This window comes from Ammospiza nelsoni, chromosome 5 (genome assembly GCF_027579445.1).
Source record: "Ammospiza nelsoni isolate bAmmNel1 chromosome 5, bAmmNel1.pri, whole genome shotgun sequence".
Taxonomy (NCBI): domain Eukaryota; kingdom Metazoa; phylum Chordata; class Aves; order Passeriformes; family Passerellidae; genus Ammospiza; species Ammospiza nelsoni.
The window spans coordinates 62,931,413-62,949,511 of NC_080637.1; the positions used below are offsets into that span (position 1 = coordinate 62,931,413).

General features: G+C 38.8%; 1 protein-coding gene across 1 annotated transcript in view; it reads left to right on the forward strand.

Moving 5' to 3' along the window:
* SYT10 (synaptotagmin 10) overlaps nt 1–17,646 on the forward strand; it is a 34,405-nt gene extending 16,759 nt beyond the window's left edge. The window contains exons 3-7 of the mRNA XM_059472685.1: nt 2,714–3,278; nt 14,195–14,315; nt 14,645–14,816; nt 16,312–16,441; nt 17,518–17,646. Coding sequence (XP_059328668.1) covers nt 2,714–3,278; nt 14,195–14,315; nt 14,645–14,816; nt 16,312–16,441; nt 17,518–17,589 — 1,060 coding nt within the window. The 3' untranslated portion in view covers nt 17,590–17,646. The remainder of the gene's footprint in view (nt 1–2,713; nt 3,279–14,194; nt 14,316–14,644; nt 14,817–16,311; nt 16,442–17,517) is intronic.
* Nucleotides 17,647–18,099: the final 453 nt, after the last annotated feature.

Sequence of the window (18,099 nt, forward strand, 5' to 3'; positions counted from 1 at the left end):
CAAGTCTACTGTAGGAGTGCTGCATGTAAGAGTCAGTAGAGGTTGACATACCTGGATTTGCATTTGTTGGTAGCTCTGCCACATTTTAACAACCTGGTTTTCTGACATCCTTGTATTTCATTATCACAGTCATTAATCCCTTTGTTACTGCAGAACAAAGGAAGATAAATATGTTGCCATGACAACAATGAAACATCTTAATAATTAGCAGACCAATTAGCTGTCTTGGTGAAATGCTGTGACTCAGAACAAATACTAGGCACTGTGTAATTAGGACTTTGGCTTACTAGAGCAAAAGTGCTGCTGATTCCCACAGGGAACAGCCATACAAATGCATTCTTTTACTTGGTGACATCTCACAACAATTCAGTAGAGGATCTGAAGTGCATGAAGTCTGAAAATTTAAAAGAAGTCTAAAAATTTAAAAGAAACCTTGCACCTCAGAAATCATAGATTTGGGGTGTCATATATTGCTTTTGCTTGCATTAACACAGATTGTCAAAAATGCAAGAGAAGCTGAAGAGAATTTGTCATGTACCTGTTTCTGGTCAAACAGATGTTGTATAATCAGCTTCACTGTTTCCCATGCAAAGGCAGTTTTAGCCACACAAGTTTTGTACACAAGTTTCGTGGCTTGTGTACAGCAGGGTTTGAACACCATCCCCCATGGCAGGGGGATTGGAACTGGATCATCTGTAGGGTCCTCTCTGACTCAAACTATTCCATGACCCTGTGATCATCTGGGCATCTCAGTAGCACAGCTGCAGGTGTGAGGAGCGCTCAGGGAGCCCTCTCTGCACAGGTTTCCTCAGCACTGACAGAAGCAGCACTAACACAGATCTGCCTGGACCTCCTTAGGGGTCAAAGATACTAAAAAATAGTCCCTAAACTGCTGCCTGCTCAGGAATTCATTGCCCTGCATTTTGGGTTGAGTTCAGCCCCTTCCCCATGTTTGGCACACCCATGAGCTCTTGTGCTTCTTGGAGGCAAAAGCACAGGAACAGCTGTGAAACTCCCTGATGACAATATTCTACTTTTCTGACCAGTCAGGGCCTTTTCATTCCCCACTCCATTCCAATGTGGAAATTAGACACTGTGAATCCAGGGAGTTTTAACATTTAAGAGAGAAGAAAATCTTTCCACTTGTCTATCTGTAGAGAAAGAAAGGCCAAGTGTGTTACAAGAGGGGTGCAGTGCTCATCTAAATTTGACATCCAAACACCTGGGTTTTTTTGAGCTACTTCAAGTCTAGACTATGTAGCTCTCCCTGCCCTGTTCTTGTGTTGAGCTAGGACTGCTCCCTGCACCTAGCAGGGCTCAAACAGCTGAAAGGGGAAAGGTTCTTGTCTATTATTTAATAGCTGCAGATTACCCTCTTGTGTCTCTGCTCAGCTGAACTGCAGCAGTTTTGTGCTCCTTGCCTTCTGCAACCTCTTCACTTACAGCAAAAATACAAATAGTATCTATGAAATGAGTCCTGGTTGCTTTCAAATGGACAATTTGCATTTCTGTTTTAAAGAAAGAAACACACAGCTGTGACACCTCTTGTTTTCAGAACACAACACCACAGGGAAACCAAGCAATAAGGCAAGGCTACATGTGGCATTAATAAGCAATTGATTGCAAAAAAGCAGAGGAAATTCTGACAATTGGATTGTTCTTTAATGGCAACCAAGTGTGCTCACAGGAGGAGGTGGTAAGCTTCTGCAGCACAGATTGTTGGGGTAGGGAAGTACCAAGGAAATGTGAAAATGCCTAAAAAAGAAACTGGATAGTGTAGTCATAATGGCATCTGCTGCTGATAAATGCTGTGAAGCCTTTTGTCCAGTGTTTTTATACTACTCTAAGGTAGTATGGCATGCCAGGGGTTTGATTTCACTCTTAGTAGGAACAGCAAAACTTTCCATTCAGATTCATGAGCCAAGATAAGCCCATAAGTACACATTGTATTCAGAATTGCAAGGAATTTAACATACTGTTTCTTGCTAGTGGCACAGGAATCAGCTTTCTAATTCACTGCATGGCACACCGTGAGAACAAAAGGAAAAGCAATGGCAGAAAATTGTTGGCAAAACTCTGAAATGCTTTGCAAGCAGAACAAAATATTCCCAGTGCTTCTGGAGAAAGCAGCCTGCACCTCAGTGTAGCAGATACCAAGCAAGTGTATATAAAATGTTGTAGGATGGCAAAGCACTATGCTAAAACCCTCCAGACACAGCTCTGTATTTCCCTTTCAGGTGCCTTTTACAGTCATCAGTGTGAAGGCTGGTAAATATTTAATTGGAAAACCACCATGGAATGCCTCCAAAAAAGCAGAGAGTACTGAGGAAAATTCTGCAAGTGCTTTTTTGTTTCCTGTTTGACCATACTTTACTCAGGCCCTGGCAAAGTGGGATCATGCAATGTTGGAACTGTCAACTTGTTCTGTGAAGGAACATGAATTCAGTTTCAACTGCACAGTCTGAAAGCAAAGCTATAAATATATTTATTTCTGGGACAGTGGGTGTCTCCTGGGCCAAGAAATTAATTCTGAATGCTCATTTCCTCTCAAGGATGCTTGAACTCTTGCAAAACACTGAAGGGGGTGTGGAGAGGACTATTTTTTAATTATTTTAGTCTTTTCACTAAGTTGTTCTTATATTTTCTATTGAGAGATGGTCTTTTCCCAGAGATAACCATGGCTTGCTTTGTGTGTCTGTGTGTGTTTGTGCAGGCACAATTCCTTCAGGAGGCACTTGCCAAGGCAGATGCAGGTGTCCAGTGTTGATTTTAACATGGGGACAGACCCAGTTTTGCAGAGGGGAGAGACCACAACCAGCATTGGGAGAATAAAACCAGAACTCTACAAACAGAAGTCTGTGGATTCTGATGGGCAACAGGAAGATGTGAAAACATGTGGAAAACTAAACTTCACTCTCCGGTACGATTATGAGAATGAACTTCTGGCCGTCACAATTGTCAAAGCCTTAGATCTGCCTGCTAAAGACTTCACAGGAACATCCGACCCCTACGTGAAGATTTATCTGCTTCCAGATAGGAAAAAGAAGTTTCAGACACGAGTTCACAGAAAGACATTAAATCCAGTCTTTGATGAAACCTTTCAGTTTCCTGTAGCCTATGATCAACTCAGCAACAGGAAATTGCATTTCAGTGTTTATGATTTTGACAGATTTTCTAGACATGACATGATTGGGGAAGTTATTCTTGATAACCTTTTTGAAGTCTCAGATCTCTCCAGGGAAGCCAATGTATGGAAAGACATCCACTGTGCCACCACAGTAAGTAATGTTACAGAAGAATTAACATCATATTTTCGTTTCTCTTTTGTAGTTTTTGGCAATGCACCCTGTTTATCAGCAGAGTCCAAAATAAAAAAAACATTTAAAAAGAGGAGCTGTCAATATTTTCCTTTGAGCACAGAGAATAATGCTTGGGAAGATATAAAATTTAATTACCAAAAAATCTTCTGGGAGCATGCTGTCATCTTTATGGCTCACTGTCTGTATATAAATCACATTTGTTAATTAAATGCTACATCATGAAAGTCATTGCTTAGCCAGAACTAATAACATTTTCCTGTTAGCAAAACACCTTGTCCTGCAAAGTGACCATCTATTAAGAAGAAGGGCCCATCCTATCCTGCTCTTGTTAGGAAATTTTCATAGGTTAGAAACCTTGGTAAGGAAAAGAGGCTGAAAATTCTTGAAGTGTAAAATGTTTTTTGCTGACTGCACTGTGCTTAGGGTCCCCAGTAGTTGTATCTGCATTGCTGATGGTTGCTAGGAAAACTCAAGAGGCACAAGCAAGAAGAATTAGGAAATAGAAATTAACATTTTTATTGTTGCAAGCAAGAAAAGGAGGTCTGTGCACAGGTGGCAGGATGAATGACAGGCTACCAGAGAACAGCAGTCTCCAGATATTGCTTTATTAACCTTAAATTCCAAACTCATCCTCCCTGATGGGAATTTGAAAGGGGAAAAAAAAACCAAAACCAACAGTCAAAATAGTGAGGTGTAAGGTGTTTTTTTGGTTTTGGTTTCAGTTTCTTTTCAACTAGCATGCTATTTCTATAGAAGTTTTGCCATCCTTGGTTCTGTGGGCGTATCCAAACAGTGTGACTCATCCCAGGGTTTCAGCACGGGCCGGGTTTCCACATGGGGGTGAATGGAGGACAGAGCTGGGCTACACATCAGTGACAGGAGCTTCACACTGTCCCTTCCCTGCAGCCAGAGACTTCCCAAGCCTTTTTCACCAGAGGCTTTCCTGATGTTCATACCTGCTGGACAGGGCAAGGTCTGCATGATTAGAAGGACAAGGAGCACTAAATGTCCTCACCAGTTTGAGCATGAGCACTGTGATCCCTGAGGAAAGAGAAATATCAAAGAATGTCAAATAGTGGAGTCAGTATTCAAAAGTGAATTCACAACAGCATCTATTTATTTCGACTGCTGGGCCTATCAAATTGCTCTGAACAGCCTTCAGCACACCTCCAGAAATCTGTGTATGCTTAGTTTGACCAAGCTCAGATTTCAGGTAAATTTAAGAATTGTGTTCTCAAGCTTAAAACTGAATCTACGTTTAAGGTCTTGGAATAATAGTCCACATAACCATTTACAAAATTTCTTCTAGCTTTGATATTGTGTTTAATACTTTAGTAATTACTTAAAAGCACTGGTCACTGGCAGCAGGTGCATCTATGAGATTTTCAACTGATAACTAGAATGGTTTCAGCAAATAATGATCTCTGGACTGTTCATCACTGGTTTTGAGCAGATGGAAACGCCATACCAGGTTATGCATTTGGGACTGACACTAAAACACATATGGATGAAAATGGTTGCTAAACTTGGCACTGGATCCTGGTTCAAGTTTCTTCCTCACTAAGAGTTAAGGTTAAGACATGCAGTTTTAGTGCCTAACTCACTCTGCTGGTGTTTTCTCTGTGTCAAGCTTAAAAGAAAGCATGAGGTTTTTAGATTTCAGCCTTTCAGTCAGTTTAAAGTACTACATGTGTGTGAAAAGGTTGTCTCTACTTAAACCATCAATAACAGGCACATAAAATTGAGATATGTTCTAGTGCTGAGTAACCTCATCAGCTTTCACAAACCTTATCCTATTCTCAGAAAATTATGTAAGAACTTGGCAATTGATTTTTTTTCCTAGAAAAATTAAGCCTTCCAGAAGATGTTCAGTAACTGTGTGTGCAATGTCCTGCCTTGTGTTTTACTTGAACTGTTTTATTAAATAGGGATACAGGCTTCTAGTTTTGTCATTTCAGAAGCTGTAAGTTGAGAGAGACAAACCTTCAAAGGAATAAACACTGTGTGAGATGTTAATCAGTGAGGACTCACTGTCTTGAACACCAGATATAAAGTTTACCAAAGTCACTAACTAGTAGTTAAATGACTAGTGATGGCCAGAGTCAACTGGACTTTGATAAAACTTGAAAAAGAAAGATACAGCTGGTTCTACAGTTGGTGGAAAATCATTCTAATCCAAGCAAATGTGCTTTGGTGTTCATAAAGAATCCTTGCAAATCAAGCAGGCTGCGTGAGTGGAAAAGGCCATACCCACCCCCTAGAGCCCAGGAGCCAAGGTGCCATTCTGCAAATATATTTCTATCCTGCTTTTACTTCTTCACCCTTGCTCTGTTTTGTTGTATGTTCTGAGAAGTTTTTTGTCTCTGTTCAGATGTGATACCTACACCCAGTGGTCTGCTTGTGCTGTTGCTAAATGATAGATGTGGAAAATAATAGAAGTGACAGATCAAATAATTAGTCCAAAACTTACAAAAAACAATGGAAGCAGACTCTCCTCAGCTGTGAATTTTTACATCTCTTCTACAGTCAAGAGTTTTCTACTCAGAAGTTAAAATGAGGGTTAAAACCATTCCTATTACCAGTCTGAAAAGAATCTATTCTTATAACACCAAACTCTGCACTATTAAACGCTACTAGAGAGATTTACCAAGAAGACGAATTGCAACATTTTGCCTATGAAGGAAATTGCCACAGGAGATCAGGGGATTCTTTGTTGTGCAATTAGTCAGTAGCTAACATAATTTTTAAAAGATTTCTTGTCCAACCATAAGGAGTTTTTATTGGGTACAGGAAATGCAGTCTGGGAAAATCAGACTGGATGGTTGCATTGAGTCCTTTTGGCTCTAAACCAAATGATTCTGTGAATCTACATTTTTAATACACTTCATTTGCTCCTAATAATAATTTAATTTTTTTTTCTAGAAGTGCAGGATTGCCCCCCCCACACACACTCATTTTTATTCTCATTGTTTTCAGATGCTGATATTTATTCACATTTTGTAGTTTGGGGTTTTGCCTTCATTTCTTCATTCATACCATTGCTTCTCTGTTGTATTTCTGTGTTGTTGTTGTTTCTATATTGAAAACATACCACATTTTATAATATGTAGCACGTACCTGTTTTAAGTGCTAAAGTTAGATTATTAATGTAAATTGAGAGTGAAATCAGTAGTGTAGGAGGAGTATCTTAGACATCTGATGTGTCCCCAAATTTTGCTTGAATAGGTGATTGAATTTTCAATTAATAATCCATCATTTGCTTCTGTTCACCTGATTAATTAAAAAAAAATAATCAAGAGTCAGTTTTGGACTTCCTGTGAAGGTTGTTCATTATATTGCAATACTGTAATTCTCACTACACTTGAGAAAATTAATTCATTACATTAGAGGCAAACAAATAATATCAAATGGATTGTTTAATCAACACATGAAGCTTCTGTTTTTGTCAGGTGTTTGCAAGTTTGCATAAATTTCTTTATCAAACTAGAGTGCATACTTTAAAAAAAAGTAATCTCTCTGTTTGGAATTGCTAACAAGCACTTCTAATTAAAAGCACTTTAAAATTTTCTTGGAAAGAAGTCCACTGCTTGTGATCCAACAATTTCTGCATGTAAACATTTATTAGGTTATTATTATACTTTTAAAAATACTTATCATCTGCTTTGGAAACTTCCTCTAATGCTGTTGCCTAAAAAAATTGGCAAGTGACTGTCGGAAAGCTTTTTTTTTCTGAAGGTATCCTGTGAAATCTGTTAGAGCAACCAATTATAGGAAACCATGCAATTGGGAAAAAAATAAAGCTCAGAATTTAGAGGAAAGCCATTCCCATTTCCAACAGTGGTAGTCTCTTGGGGATCTTAGTCATCAAATTGTCATGTACTTGTACCCTCTTGAATTATCTCATGTAGACAGATGGAAATTGATTATTATTTAGTTCCCCAACACCAGGCATTTCAGTGCTGCAGTTTGCTCATTTGTGAAGTGGAATGCAAAAGCAGATTTTGTAAGGACATAGTCTTCATGTGCACAACTGCTGTTTCTAAAGCAATTGGAATATAATTATTGGCATCTCTGGGAAAGACAGAAGTGCTTAAATATATATATTTTTAAATAAGTAGGACAGTAACATTTGTCTCAGCTCATTTATATCAAACTCTTGCCAGAGCAGGAAATAACACAGGTAATTCTGCTGGCTGGTGGCCTCTGTTATGGAAATAGATTCTTCTGATTTCCTCATCAAACAAGAATGAAGATCACCTCTGAATTTCACCCAGAGCATAATCTTTGCTTCATTTTCTCCATCTCCCCTGTTTTGTAAGTGGACAAAGCTTTAGACCTTTTTCTGAGTAAGGCAGTTGTGGTAGAGAGCTGGCAGAGACTTTTTTTGTAGCCCAGCCTTGAGGCCACATTTCAAGGATTGTCCTTTTTCCTTGTGTTCAAAGAGCAGCACTATGAGGAAATGTTTCATCACCAGCAATGTGGTGGGCCAAGCCCTACAGCTACCCATCTTCATCAGAACGCGCTGAGACTTGTGAATGTCTCTGGAAATGCACCTGAAGGGTTCAACAGAACCTCAAACAGGTTCCTAAAAGTCCTTAAAAAACCTTTAAGGAGGTTCTTAAAAGTCCTTAAAAGACTCAGGGCTTGTCAGTGTAGGAGCACTGATCATCTCTGCAAATGGGAACAGCCCCTTCCAAGGCAAGAACGGCTGGCACTTGCATTTCTGCTCAGGGCCAGTGATGAAAGGGATCCATGTGACCAATGCTGCTGCTGAGCAGGTGAGAGAATACTCTGGAGCATTCTTTAAACCTTTTGGAGACCTTCATTTACGATTGGAACTGCTTTAGGTCTGGTTGATAACTAGAAAAGGCAATGGAGAAAGGGTGGGTTTCTGTCCAGTTACTGAAGGCAGAGAAGGTTTCTATTATTATTATTTAATGTTTTCTTTTCATTTGAAATGAAAAATTATTTTAATATTTTGATTTTCTACAGGCAAACTGCTACTTTCACTCTACCCTAAAGGCAATAAATATTAGGTGAATGAAGGGCATGGTTTCCTCAAGGGATTTTAATATCTCTGCAACTGCAAAGATATTTTGCAGGCATTGCACTGCAGCTCTAGAGAAACATCTTTCTGTGGGGGACCGCAGACAATTTGGTTCATTCTCCTGTCGCAGCTGGTTCACAGAAGCCCTCTGCTCTCAGCTGTTCTGAGGCAGGAATGGGCAACCCCCCAGTGCACCAGACAGATGGTTCTGTACAGAGGGAGCAGCACAAGGAGCGCCCAGGAGGCTTCCAGGGCATTCTGCAGCCTCAAGGAATTCTCCCTCTGCCATCAGGGCTGCAACCAGCAGCAGAGCTTACCCAGAGCAACCAGGGTGACAGGCTGAGCCAAGCAGAGGACACAGCCATTATAGAGCACAGGCCCCACAGCTTCCATACTGTCCCCCACAGAGGCAAGAACAAACACAAACTTAATTGATTCATTTCCCAGGGCAACAGCTCAATCAGGAGCTGGTGCTGAGAGGAAGGCAAGAGCTGGGTTTGATATGCAAAGAATAACAGGAGATGAAAATAAATATTAGCGGTGGGGACAAGGTTTCCAAAGGGAAATCCCCTCGGGAGGTGGCAGAATTAGCTCTGCAGCCTGAGCCTCACAGAACTTTTAATAATTTCTGTGATAGCAAGGGTGCCATTGGATTCTAAATGCATAAATGAGAAAACAGACTGGTAGATTTCTCTTCTGTTCTGTACTATCACCCTTTGAACTCTTGCTATATGCTTCAAAAGCAGGAATGCCTTACTACATTCTTAGCTAATTTTCTCAGGGCGTGAGTCTTCTTTCTCCATCCATCCAACTCCCAACATTCATTTTTATACTTTTATCCCTGATTCTTGAAGTTTAATGTCAGTAGTTTTTTTACTGCAAAGCAGAAATATATATAATATGTTTCTAAACAGAGAAAGAGAAATCTGTGCTATGGGGGAATTATCCTCCTGCAATATTTGAGTAATCCAAAGGTCTAACTCTGCCAACGCATTTTTCTTTAAATTTAAATTTAAATTTTCTTTAAATTTACATACTATACAGAAGAACAGTTTTCAGTATTACTAAAGGAAACAGCTAAAAGTCTAGAGAAGCAAATGCTTGAATACCGTCTTAGGTAGCTAGAAAATTACTATTATTATTTATTACAGTGACTTACTCAAAATATAGCAGGAAAATTGAGAATGAAATTTGCAATTAATTTGGTTAGAAATCAAGTACAAATGGAATTCATGCTGCCATTAGTATTTTTGTTGTGCTCCTCTTACATGCAGTCTTTTTAACATCATTCCAATTACAATTAATAGGAAAGTAGTTCCATATATTAAAATTAAGAACTGAATTGTTACTGTGGATTATTATAATATGAATGATAAATAAAGTAGCAACAAGTAATTTTTTTGAGGGAATCTAATTTCTACTGCACTACTAATTATGCAGATACTTGTTGTTTTAACCATGGAAATTAATGACAGACAAGTAACAACAAAATCATGTAAATTTTCCAGTTCCTGCAGCATTTACATAGTTCATTGTAAGAATAGAGAGCAAGCTGCTGTTTTAAGATTTTGTTTGAATTTCAAAGCTTGAAAAATTAATGGAAAGTAATAGGAAACAAACATCAGTGAAAAAATGGTCTAAAGTTCCCTTGTGACTCAGTAATGACACCTTTGCTCATATATCAGGTCCCTATAAGCTTTTCACCCCTGCTGTCATTGGTAATCAGTTAAGATGTTGGCACAGAAGAGGGAGACTATGAAAGTCATAGAAAGTATCAGTATAGGCAATAAACAGTTTTCCTGTTCAATTTCAGAGTATTTCTACCTGAGTAGAACCACCCTGAACATGGAAGGATACATAACCACCTTCCCCACTGAACTTGTGGGGGTTCCTAGTTAAAAGTTGTCTCTTTTATTGAATTTTGTGGAGACTGCTGAGAAAATTAATTGGCAGCAAAGCTTTTTCCAGCAACAGCAGTTCAAAAACCTCGATCAGTTTAATTGATGCTCCCCTACAAGTTCTCCAAACTTCTCTTCATATCCCTTCCCTTTTATCCATATTGTGAGTGGGGAGCACAGCCTCTGTAGAAGTGCTGCAATTTTTACAGGCATATGTGTGGAAATGAGAGCACTGGTTTCCATTGGGTATGATAACAAATAGAATAGAATAAGAATTTTTTTATTTCTGACTGCGCCGACTCCTGGACTGATTTCCCAGGAGCCCACAAAGCAGAGAATGTGGACAGATCCTAATGGATCCATCCTAATGGAAGTAATGGAAAAATATTATTAGCACATTCATTCACGTGGTTACTAACGTGGGATGAGAATTATGCTAATTTTAAAAATCTGCATTCTGTAGCTCAAAACCCACAAAGTTCATCAGAAAAACTGATATGTGCATGTGAGACCATTTTTTTTAGTTTGTTTTATTTTGTTCTAGACCCACCAAACCAGAAAATGGATGGGGTAGAGGTAAAAGGGTGGCTTTGAAAGTAGAGTTCTGGGCACTGTTTCAGGTCCTTATTGCTGTGTAGTGGCTGGGAAGGGAAATATTTCACAGGGAAATAAGTGAAGGAGAGATTTGAGGTGTCAACTGCCATTTGCATAAGTGCAGCTGTGCTCAATGCTGTTTTTTCTGTACCTGTTATTGGAAGCCAGTGGGAGGCAATCATTACAAGAATCCATGAAGCTGGCTGTTAATTGAAACCCAAATTTAGTTCAAGAAGAAAAAGAAAAAATCAAAATAAGTCTATGAAAGAGATGAACTGTCATGGGACTTAAGTCATGGGCAATTTTCATAAAATATGTGATACATGTAAGGCAATCTGAGGATTATTTTAAAATATGCACAAATCACAACCACTGGATTGTGTCCTGTGAGTAGTGTTTTGTTTGAGGCACACTGTGATGCAGATGTGGTTGTTGGTGGCAGTCTGTGCCTTGGTTTTTCAGGTTTGCTTGCACTGAAGGGCTCCTGTGAGACTACTTGTGTCAACTTAATTATCTAGTGAATTACAAAGTGAAAAAACTTATCAATTTTCCATAGCACTGCGATTCTAAATTAAATTGAATGCTATATTTAAATCTCAACTAAAATTAATAATGTTTAAGGATCCAGGGAATTTTAAAATGTTACTCATGATAATTAATGTGATTAACAAAACTGTCATGAGAAGTTTAAAAAAAACCATAAAAAACCAAAGTTATTATGTTTATAATCTAGGTCTGAATCTGTGTTTTCAGATCCAAATTTATGAATTTCTAGTGCTCAAATTGACAATAAAAGTGTGTGTATGAAAATGAGATATCTCAGACAATTTTCAATACCCAGTTTCTTATACTATTAATTATGTAGGTACCATTTTAATCTTAATTCTTCCAATGAACATATAGAACTTCACACATTCACACTCTTGTATGAAAAAAGATCACCAGTCTTGGCAGATCCTCAGGGCAGAAACTGCTTTTCTCTGCCCCTCAAAAATGCAAAGTAACAACAGAGTGAGTTTGGCAAGCATTTTGAGCAATGCTTCTTTCAAAGTATTTTAAAATATTAGTACATAGGCTGTGTTCTGCTTATATCAGCTGAGCTCGCACAAACCTTTGAGTGTCTGCCCAAATCCTCTTCAAAAAGAAATAATAGAACACTCAAGTTCATACTTCTATCTTCAAAAATTATTTTTTCTCTATTCAACTACACAAACCATCTCTTTGAAGAAGAAAAAATTAGATCTTTTTATGAGCTACCCATGGCGTTTCATGATCCAACCCATCTTCATCACCTTTCTCTACACAGACCTGAGGTTACTTTGAAGCACTAAAACTCAGGGGACTCTATTTTCTTTTCAAACAAAAGAGTGAGATCTGTTTGATATATGGACATGAGAAACAACCACCAGACTCTAAATTCAGAGAGCAATGCCAGTAGGAGAAGCTCTGCTTGAAACAGTGTTCACATATGTCAGAACTGTAAAATTTAATACATCACTTGCCACTGTAACAAATGAGTGGAAATAATTGCCATTCAGTTGTTCAAGTTTTATTTGTTTTCTGAAATAGAAAATTTGGTTTGGTAATTTAGTCTCTGACACAAAATTCTGCACTCTTTTTGGCAAAGAAAGGTGGAGGTCAAATAGCTGTATTTGTCCTGTGTGAACTGAATGGGCCCAATCATTTTGAAATTCTGGGAAATCTGAAATTCTGACAAGCAAGAAATTTGCCCACAGTGCATGTTCACATGCTTATCAAACTAGTAATTGTCAGAACAAAATCCCAGCAAAACGACTGAACTTGTGAATTGACCAACCTGCACAAAAGTCGATATTGTATTACCACTGCAACAGAGACTTTAAAGCTATTCCAAAACTGTATTCTTCAATCTAGTCTGCAATGCAGGGGAAAAAAACAATAACAAAACAAAATACAAAAACCTCACACCCCGAAGCATGTGATTAAGTTCATCTTTACTCAAGAAAGATGTGAAATACTTGTTTCAATTTAGACAGAGTATTAGCCTGAAGGAAGTCAATAAAACTGTTCACAGCAGCTGAAGAATGTGAACAAGTAGCCCAGTCTTGTCTTGTAACAGTAAACAATATATTTTTCATTGACACAGCAATCATTATTTTAATATGTTTCATTTAAAAATATATTATGTTTGCCTTCCCTTCTGAGGCTAGAACAGCTGTATAGTAAATCCATCAGCTCTCAAACAAATTTGTGCTCTCAGGGTAACTGTAGGTTAGACAGATAAAATACTGAAGCTGAGATGCTAAAAATATGCTTTTTAGTATTAGTCCAAAAACAAAAGTCCTTTAAGATCTCATGAGCATGCTTGAGAGTGGCTGCCTTACAGAGTGTCTTCCTTACATGCCCCTTACAAACTCATATCCTAAGTTCTTAATGTGCAATTTTTGGAGGGTCGGGAGGTAGATGTAGTTAAAATTCAGAACAGGAAAAATTTAGAACATAACAAACATCTCGAAACTTAAACTTTTGCAGTGCTAGGATAATTGCATAGCTGAGAAAAGGAAAAAATAAGAACTGGTAGAAACTCCCTCAGGTTACTCACCTCAAGTATTGTAGTATCTAAACTGTACGGCAACATCTTATTTAATGAGTACTTAGCACATGGTCTCGATATAGAAACTGTTATTAAAATTTGTATGGAACCTATCCATCCTTCTGAATATACTATCCTCCAAAAAGTTGTTGTTGATCCAGAAAAGCTGTAGGTGCTACTCCTTTACTTTGCTTTTCTTCTGAAACAGAACAACCTCTTAAAGCACATTGAGAGCAGTAAAGAGAGCAACTTTTACGAGCATGTTCTTCTTTTTGAAGCACTTTGACAGGACTAGCTTTCTATACACATATCTGTGCAGAAATTATTCTCCTACATAAATCCCAGAGTCTAAAGGGCATGTAAATGTGCATGATCTAAATATTCCATCAGATTTCTTTCTATTTGCGCTGATGGACTATGAGCGTTTTCAAGAGCAGAACTTGACATTCTACTTCCAGCACCTTTTCATTTGTGTGAATTCAACACAAAAATATCAGGAATCCAGAAAGTTTTGTCTCTGATTTTGTTTTAATTTCTCAGTTTAGTAATTGAAGATCTTGTCTCTAAACTATTATTTTGTGGTTACTTCTCCTGTACTTTACAGAAATAATTTTTGAAAATTGCTTGTGGTGGTTTCTTCAGAAGCATCTGAGGCTGCAAAAGAAGCCTCTCTCTGTGTTAAAAAAAATATTACAGTTTTGCATGATCTGAACTGAATTTGGGTAGCATGATCAGGTTTCTAATAATTGCTATTCTTTTTCAGGAAAGCATAGATTTGGGTGAGATCATGTTTTCCCTTTGTTATTTGCCTACTGCTGGGAGAATGACTTTGACAGTCATCAAATGTCGGAATCTCAAAGCAATGGATATAACTGGTGCATCAGGTGAATCTATTTCTTTTAAAAAAGGCAGAGTCCTTTCAGGAAGGGGATGAGTAAGAGCTCCTTGGGTTTTGTGTGTCTAACATGGCTGTGGGATGGAAGTAGCAGAGAATGAACACAGACCCTGTTTGGATGGACTGGCAGCCAGTGTGTCTGTTCAGAATGGCCGTACCTTTCCTTTGCATTTACAGCATGATGTGTTTTCCAGGGTCACTCAAATCTTTGCAACCTCTTATTTTAGCAGTATAACATTCCTACCACAAATATTGTCCTTATGCTACCATTTGAATGGTTTTGAGTCCCAATGCATGAGCTGATTATCTGTTACTCAGATCCGTACGTCAAAGTGTCGCTGATGTGCGAGGGACGGAGGCTGAAAAAGAGGAAAACAACCACAAAGAAGAACACACTGAATCCTGTTTATAATGAGGCCATCATCTTTGATATCCCTCCAGAGAACGTGGACCAGGTCAGCCTCTCCATTGCAGTGATGGATTATGACAGGTAAGCACAGTTCACTTTCTGACCAGAGACAATTCCTGATCACTGCAAATGACTGCTTACTGCCTTGAGCTTACAAGCAGCTTCAGTGTCACAAAAGATAAAACCTTGGGGCTTTTTCATGAAGAAGTTTAAAGCTTCCACACCTTTTAAAGCACATGGCTTTTCATCTGTGTCATAAATGACTGAGATAAGGAAGAAATACGGCTCAATTTTCTTCCAGGCCACTAGGCCTGACATATATTCCTGCCCAATTCTGGGGGCTGCACTATGTACAAACTTTATAAATCAGGTATGTGTTCTAGTTTAAAAGAGTTCCTCACACCTCTAATTTCTATTTAAATAGCAGGTATTTGAAACTAAAGAAAGTTTCAATGACTAAAAAGGAATTAAATGCGAATTATGTTATTGAACTAAGTCGTTAATTATTTCTTTGATTGATTCAGTAAAATAACCTTTCAATGTGTAACCTTCAATATGGAACCTTTGGGTTCAGCACTCACTGATAACGTCTTAGGCTAATTATCTATGGCTTCACTGAGAACTGACAGGAAAAGACTCTTGATCAGAGCGGCTCAAGGACTGCAGGTTGATCAAGACTGTGACTGACAGAATCCTGCCCAAGCCAAGTCTGCTTCATTCAAGAGCTATTAGTGATGAGCTCTTGAGATTGCAGGGCAGATAAACAGTGAAAGTCCAATATAGTAACATCACCCTTCAGATTGTTTTCCCTTGCCATCAGATTTCTGGTTGTTCTCCAAGCTCTGCCAGGAAGACTCTCTCACTCAGACGTGAGAGTGGCACCGTGGTGCCATTAGCAGGGAAGGAGCAGAGCAGCTTGCACACTTCCAGTCCTCCTCAGCTCCTCCCTTCCCAGAACTTGCTAAGGGGAAATTGGAAAGCATTATTCTAAGGTACACAGAGTCAAGGTACAGAAAATTACTTTCTGGTGTTCCTCAACCAGTTTGTGGCACTGTGAGGAGCACGAAGTATTAAGGTATAGCCTATTATGACTATGACTCTTACCTTTCACAATTTTGACTGAACTTCTAAAGATCACAACAGCTAGAGCTAAGAAATAGTTACGAAATTATGTCTGAAGCATTTGCAGCAGGAAATGTATTGCCCACCATTTTCCCTCACCTTCCTCTCTCACAAAATTCAAGCGTGTTTTCCTTCAGATAATTTTGTGTATTATGCTTCTTTTCTGTCCTTGTGTCCTTTGGGTTGCAACCTTTTAATGGCAAGGATTATTGTTTTCATTGCTATTTTTATAGCTGCTAGAAGCACTCTGGTCGTGGCTGGAGGTTTTTGATGTTACCATTACAGAATTTAATATTACTCTACTACCATTACAACTAATATCTGTAATAAATGATGCGAAAACTTTGGCCATGTATTCTGTGCCACACCAAGCCAGTAAAGAGGATTGTATATCAGATGTTATTAAAACTAATTTTTATTAAAAGTTAATCATTTCTCACTCTGCAATTCTCAGAGTAGGGCACAATGAGGTCATTGGAGTGTGCCGGACAGGAATTGATGCCGAAGGCCTTGGAAGAGATCACTGGAATGAAATGTTGGCTTACCCACGTAAACCAATAACTCACTGGCACCCACTACTAGAGGTAAGAAGTAGCAAAATTTTCTCCTTGATATTGAATGGTTTTGCCCCCCACATTTATGGGCTTTTGAGAATCATGAAAATCATTGCAGCACCAATAGAGCAGGTAGAAGATCATTAGCACAGCCTAAATCTACTTGTATGGGTTTATCTATCATTTAAAAGGGCCATTTCAACAGTTTCCATGATGCTCTGATAGCATTGTAAGATTGCATTTAGGCATTTTAAATTCCCAGAGATAAAGAGCTTACAGCTACTTAGAAGAGATCATTTGCAAAAATTTCAAAAGCAATCATTTCCTATTCAAAAATCTTTAGCATAAGCTGCTGTTGCTAAAACATTAATCTGTAACTGGCCTGCAAATTAGGTTAAATTGTGGCAACATACCAGCAGCTCCCTCCAGAGTTATTCAACAGATGCTTACTGGAAGCTTTTTCAAATGTAGGAATGATTATATCTACAAGTCCTTGGGCTTGGACTCCCTCTGTGATCTGCTGTGGCCACACATTGTTGGTGCTCTGTACACAAAAATCCTCACAGCTCTGGACTCAGAAAGACACATATTGAAGCCTTAGGAAGCAGCAGGGGCACAGAGGGGCTGTTTAGCCCATCACAAAAGCAATCTGTAGAAAAATGATTTGCTGCCTGAGGCCATGTGATTCCCCCACTCTGTAGCGCATGGCTGCACAGCATGTCCTGTGAGAGGTAGCAGAAGCATACCAAGGGTTCAGTAAATCACCACGAAGAGTGTGGGGGCAAGAAAACTGAGTCAAGGAAGTGTCTTTTGGAGGTTCATGGCTCTGTCTAGTCTATGTAAGTTAGGAGAGAGAGATGCCACCCCTGTTGGTGAAATAAACCCATTCCTGTGAAACGAGTCAGAGCATTTTTAGAAGGTCACTTCAGAAATTTTCTTTCCATTATTAGTCCTGCTGGAGACTTTGACACCAGAGACTTTGATCCAGAGTCTAGAAAGGGTCTGGATGTGATCTGGATTCTTTTTTGAGTACTCTCATCCTCTGAAATGAGTGTGATGCACAGCCAGATGTGATGACATTTGTAACAATAACACTTTTCTTGCAGCTACCTGGCCGAGCAACCAGTTTTGACAGCCAGGGATCCTGTTCCTCGCCCAAACCACCGCTCACGCCCTAGGAGCCAGAATGGATCCATCCTGCTCAGTGTCCAGAGCTCCCCCCTAGCTCACATCTACATCAACGGAAGGTTTGCATTCTGCAGATGAACTGTATCCATATTTTTTTATCAAAATGCATCTTTCCTATTCTAAGTCTTATATGACAGTTTATAATAATTTGTTAAAGCGTGAATGAAGTTGACTCGAGTCAAATATAACCCTTCCTTGTGCAAATCCATTCACCTGTTTTATCTCTGGCATGTATCCAGAGTCATATTCAAGCAGTGATTTGATGGGGCCTGTATCTTTTCAGAGGCAAAGAAACCAGACAAAAAGATCCCTTAAGTAATTCAAAGTTACTGCACATTTTAACACCTAATTCTTTTGAGTAAATAGTCATATACAGCTCATGTAGTAAATTCCTTCTAAATTGCGCTAAAATCTCTATGACTTTGCAAGATAGCACTTCAAACTGAACGTTGCACGAAAAAAACCAACTGTTGTCATGTTTTGAGTAGCTGGAAGATCAG